Source organism: Pollachius pollachius (genome assembly GCF_949987615.1).
Source record: "Pollachius pollachius genome assembly, chromosome: 8".
Taxonomy (NCBI): domain Eukaryota; kingdom Metazoa; phylum Chordata; class Actinopteri; order Gadiformes; family Gadidae; genus Pollachius; species Pollachius pollachius.
The window spans coordinates 3,955,874-3,961,873 of record NC_136941.1 but is presented as its reverse complement, the minus strand read 5'-3'; the positions used below and the strand labels follow the sequence as shown (position 1 = coordinate 3,961,873).

The 6,000-nt window shown below is 46.8% G+C and overlaps 1 protein-coding gene across 1 annotated transcript; it reads left to right on the top strand.

Annotated features, from left to right (window-relative positions):
* Window positions 1-229: 229 nt before the first annotated feature.
* Window positions 230-4,217, top strand: tmem81 (transmembrane protein 81; the record flags this gene model as incomplete). Its single annotated transcript, XM_079742535.1, has 5 exons — window positions 230-460; window positions 1,697-1,833; window positions 2,710-2,825; window positions 3,556-3,731; window positions 4,026-4,217. The coding sequence occupies 5 exons, from the start codon at window positions 230-232 to the stop codon at window positions 4,215-4,217; spliced, it is 852 nt and encodes a 283-aa protein (XP_079598661.1).
* Between the last annotated feature and the right edge of the window lie 1,783 nt (window positions 4,218-6,000).

Here is a 6,000-nt window from a genome sequence, read left to right as displayed (position 1 = left end):
TTTCAGTTGGGGAAGTATGTGTTTATTTATTATTTGAACACCACATTGTTTGGAGGCAATCACCCAGTTGGTTCATTGTTTCTATAACTAATGTCGCATATTCAAAGAGCCAGAAACACATGACGCCCGCTGCGACGTCGACGTTTAAACGTGTGGTCACCGCGGCAACCACATTTAAACGTCCAACTGTGTCCAGCTGAACAGACGCTGGATTCTCTCTGTCTCTGAGATGGCTGTCTGGTGTCCCGTACCCTTCCTCCTCCTCCTCCTCCTGCTGCTCCTTCCCGTCCCCTCTCGACCTATCCCGCTCTCTGAGGCCTCTCTGGCCGACCTGGAGGTGGTGGGGTCGGAGGTGATCACGGACAGCTCAGACTGCAGCGCTCCCTGTGGGGTGGGTCTGAGAACGCAGACCCTGTGTCAGAGGGGCGAGAAGGGGACTGGGCCTGGAGGAGAAGACAAGGTAGGACTGGGATGTAATGTTGTGTTTGTGTCAGTATGGATAACTAAAACTGTAATGTTACGAGGCTTAGTTTGGTTAAACTAATGTAATGTTCGGAAGATTAGTTTGGTTTAACTACTGTTATGTTCGGAAGATTAGTTTGGTTTAACTACTGTTATGTTCGGAAGATTAGTTTTGTTTAACTACTGTAATGTTCGGAAGATTAGTTGGTTTAACTGCTGTTATGTTCGGAAGATTAGTTTTGTTTAACTACTGTAATGTTCGGAAGATAAGTTTGGTTTAACTGCTGTTATGTTCGGAAGATCATTTGGTTTAACGACTGTAATGTTAGGAAGATTTGTTTGGTTTAAGTTAACTACTGTAATGTTATGAGGCCTAGTTTGGTTTAACTACTGTTATGTTATGGTGCTTAGTAAGGTTGAAGTTATCTACTGAAGTATTATGTCTGTACTTCTATGTTCACTTTTTAAAGTTGCAATGTGTAGGGTCTAGTGGTATCTAGCATTCAGGTTGCAGACTGCTGCTGAATCCCTGTGTCGATATAATTGAAAAAACACAATGACACTTATTTTCGAGGGATTATTCACTAATGAAAACCTTCTTGTGAATATTGTTGTGATTGTTGATCTATTGTTATGTTATAAAACTTTCAATGTAGTTTCTGAGTTCTCTAATGTCATCTTATTTTCGTTGCGTGTTTAGTGTAACACAGCCATAGACTAGCATTCTTGCTGACTCAAAAAAATCCGGTAAAATCTGTCAAGAAACAATATGAAAAAAAACATGTTTTATAGAATGTTAAATTCAACTTTATATGAGGATTTGTGTGAATCTGGCTTGTGCTTCATATATTATGTAACGAAATCAAGCAATAACCAGCCTGGCATCCTGCCGGAGATTGGTGAACAGAACACACACACACACACACACACACATACACACACACACACACACCAGCCTCACAACATCATCACACACCAGCCTCCACACGCAGAGCATATTTGCATATTCATGAGCCGCCAGCTTCCTGCCAAAAGAGGAAGAGCATGTGTGTGTGTTTGTGTTTGTGTGTGTGTGTGTGTGTTTGTGTGTGTGTGTGTGTGTGTGTGTGTGTGTGTGATGTCATGAGGCTGGTGTTTGTGTGTGTGTGTGTGTGTGTGTGTGTGTGTGTGTGTGTGTGTGTCTGTGTGTGATGACGTCATGTGTGTGTGGTGATGATGTTCTGGGTTCTGGTAGGCGTGTCGTGTGCGCAGGGTGCCATGTGTGGACGACTGGAGGTGCGGCCTGGAGACCCTCACCGTCCAGGAGGGAAGCCGCCTGGAGATCAACTGTCTGGGGGACGTGATGCAGGCCATGGGGCCCTACTCCTGGAGGTGAGGAGGAGGGAGGAGGAGAGAGGAGGAGAGAGGAGGAGGGGTGAGGAGGAGAGAGGAGGAGAGAGGCCATGGCTCCCTACTCCTGGAGGTGAGGGGGAGAGAGGAGGAGAGAGGAGGAGGGGTGAGGAGGAGAGAGGAGGAGAGAGGAGGAGGGGTGAGGAGGAGAGAGGCCATGGCTCCCTACTCCTGGAGGTGAGGGGGAGAGAGGAGAGAAGAGGGGTGAGGAGGAGAGAGGAGGAGGGGTGAGGAGGAGAGAGGCCATGGCTCCCTACTCCTGGAGGTGAGGGGGAGAGAGGAGAGAGGAGGGGTGAGGAGGGGTGAGGAGGAGAGAGGAGGAGAGAGGAGGAGGGAGGAGAGAGGAGGAGGGGTGAGGAGGAGAGAGGAGGAGGAGAGAGGAGGAGAGAGGCCATGGCTCCCTACTCCTGGAGGTGAGGGAGAGGAGGGGTGAGGAGGAGAGAGGAGGAGAGAGGAGGAGGGAGTAGGAGGAGAAAGGAGGAGAGAGGAGGAGAGAGGCCATGGCTCCCTACTCCTGGAGGTGAGGAGGAGAGAGGAGGAGGGGTGAGGAGGAGAGAGGAGGAGAGAGGCCATGGGGCCCTACTCCTGGAGGTTGGGAGGGAGGAGGAGAGAGGAGTTAAGAGGAGGGAGGAGGCCCGGGGCCTTACTCCTGGAGGTGTGGAGGAGTGGGGAGGAGCGAGATCGAGGGGGGGGGGGGGGGGGGTTGATGGTGGATAGGAAAGAGGGGAGGACAGAGGAAAGGACGGAGGAGAAAGAAGGAGAAGAAGGAGGAGAGATAGCCTTGGAAAAGGGTGGCCTAGTGGTGAAGGTCAAAGGTCACAGTGGGAGTACAGTGATGTGGTGCCATGTCCGGTCCAGGGTGTCATGGCGATTCGCCCGCGGTGTCATCACCTCTGACGACCGCCTGTTCTCCCGCCTGGAGGTCCCGAGGCTGGACCGCGTGGTCCTAGAGCCCGCCTCCGAGCAGCACGCAGGTACCTTGTCAATATAGGTCATTGTGTGCAGATTATGGGATGTTATTGGAGTGGTGCTATGAAACATATCATACTTGCTACTAGTGTAATACATCATATATTATGCTACACTACATCATATATTAATGTAATGCATGAGATACTATAATATACTACATTACATCGTATACTAGTGTAATACATTACATGATAGATTAGTGTAGGGCATAATATATTATACTATATTATATCATATACTAGTGCAATATATGACATGATATATTAGTGTAATACATGAGATACTATATTACATCACACCAGACAGACCACCTGACCAGGTGTGTTTACAGGTAAAGACAGACCACCTGACCAGGTGTGTTTACACTCGAGAGACCACTTGAACAGGTGTGTTTACTCTAGACAGACCACCTGACCAGGTGTGTTTACTCTAGACAGACCACCTGACCAGGTGCGTTTACTCTAGAGTCTAGAGTAAATACACCTGGTCAGGTGGTCTGTCTAGAGTCTAGACAGACCACCTGACCAGGTGTGTTTACTCTAGACAGACCACCTGGCCAGGTGTGTTTACTCTAGACAGACCACCTGACCAGGTGTGCTTACACTCGAGAGACCACCTGACCAGGTGTGTTTACTCTAGACAGACCACCTGACCAGGTGCGTTTACTCTAGACAGACCACCTGACCAGGTGTGTTTACTCTAGACAGACCACCTGACCCGATGTGTTTCCAGGTACGTACCGCTGTGACGTGCAGGACTGGGCCCACCGCCGGGGGAAGCGGGCGTACTGGGGGGTGAGGGTCCTACCCCAGGGGGTGGTGGACCTGGAGTACCCCGGTTCCCCGGCCCCCGGGTCCCAGACCCCAGACCAGATCCGGCTGTTCCTCACCTGCACTGTGCCCTACATGGTATGGTCCTCGTAGGAGCTCAATGGACCTGGTTTATATTCCCATCATGCATTGCTTCCCCAGAAACCAAACTCTGGTAACTGGTTTCATCTTGTCCTGCTTTATGCTGGACAAGTGTATCTGGTAATAGCTGCTTCTCAAGGAACTAGTTCCTTAAGGAATCTGGTTTTGTCCGGTTCTGTCCGGTTCTGTTTAGTTCTAACAGATTGAATCCGGCTCGGTCTGGTTCTATGTCCTGGTCCTCCTGTGTGTCTTACCGCTCTGGTCTTGTTCCACTGGTCTTGGACCCCCCAGGTGCTGGTGGGTCTGGGGGTCTCCGCCGGCCTGGCAGGTCTGACCGTGACGGGGCTCTACCGGGTCCTGGTCCGGGGTGGGGGCATTAGCGGGAGCCAGGAGAACCGGGAGATGGAGCCGCGGAGAGACAGAAAGATCCGGAGGTCTGACTTGGAGCGTTCCGATGCTTGTCTGTCTGAGGTCGAATCATAACCGGACTGAGTCTGATTAAAAAAACTGGAATACGCTGGCTCTTTGGTTCTACCATCTGGTGAGTGATGTGGATGGCTCTACTTATTTAATGTTTCTTTTTTTGAGGAAATAATATTTTCTTGGGTATTTGAACCTTTAACAAAGTGCAGGATGACGTCTCCTCCTGCGTCACCTACTCTTTCTATATCAATAAAGACGGCGGTAGCTGCAGTTGCATGATTGAGCCACTAGGTGTCAGACAACCGCAAGATTTCTCCTCTTCTATCGACCATAATTGAGTCTATTGTGATTTTGACCTGAGCTGAGCAATTTCTTGCTATTAAAATTGTAAATGCACATAAATTACAATGAATACATGAATCGATCGTTATGCTCTGCACTAGAAGGCTTAATTCTACCATGAGAATAGATATCTCTGATGCAGGGCCACCGCTCCTCATACGCAGAGTACGCAGAGTAGGTAGGGCCCCAAGTACCTGGCAGGGGCCCCTAAAATGAAAGTTGCAAAAAAAATGTCATGATAATTATTAAATTATTACATTACAAAATATATAAATTAGTTATGAACAGGCCCACCGTTGTTTTTTCTTAATTGCGTACCCTATCGCTCAATTCTAGCAAATTATATGTTTTTACCTAATATATAAAAATTATAATATATATAAAAATGGTAAAGCCTTCAAAGCTCTCGTGTTTTCACATCGGAGGCGGGGCATCCTTTCTCAGCGCAGTTTTTCTAAACTGAAACTCATTAAAACATATCTACGGTCAACAATGGGACAAGAACGCTTAAGTGGCACATAGGGTGTATTATGATGACTTGATTAGCGATTTTGCTGCCAGAAAAAGTCGTCATGCTCCTTTGTAAAGCCTCCTGCAGCTGCTGAGAATTCACAAGCAATTTAGTATTTCACACTAGCCAAAAGTTACAGTTCTGCATCATGTAGGGAAAATATTTTGATGAGGACAATACTGGACTTTCAGGTAGTTTTTGGGTGTGTGAAAAATAGTATGTGTGTGATTGATTGTTTTGATGACTTCCTTTTATACCTTATTCATGTGCATAATTATTTTTCGTTCATCTTTGGAGCCTGCAGTTGTTATTATTGTAATGCTGCTGTTAAGAAAGTTTTATATATTTCTTATATATTATTTATACATTACTTTATGCTCCGATGTTCTTCCTTAAACTGTCCAGTGTCCACCCTTGAAGTGAACTTGGGAAGTGAAAAAGAGAGACAGAGAGAGACAGACAGGGAGAGATACTCAGAGGGACACAGAGAGAGACAGAAAGGGAGAGATATTCATAGGGACAAATAGATTCATAGAGAGCCAGAGAAGTCATATTTTGAATTGTCCCACTAGGAAGGATTTGGTTAGAGAGAGATGTAAATTTAATGTAAATGTGAAGGACAAAAAATAATATAGACCTTTAGAGAGGGAGAGAGAGCGAGCGAGAGAGAGAGTGGGACTAGCATTTAAAAAGGTCACATATAAAAAACAAAGGAATACAAAAGCGGAAGGCAGTAGCAAAAAAAATGTCCATAGTATATGCTATGACAAAATAGGCCTAATTAAACCAAATACAAAAAGTGGACATAATATTGTGTAAATTGTATGTGCACATGTGAATAGTGTGCAATGCTAATGTGTAAACATAACAGGATAATACAAGTGACATAATCACCAGAGTGACACCATCCGAGTGAGGTGGGGACAACACCCGAGTGACACCATCCGAGTGACTTGGGGATCCTATGTCTATCTCGCTCTCGCTCTCTCT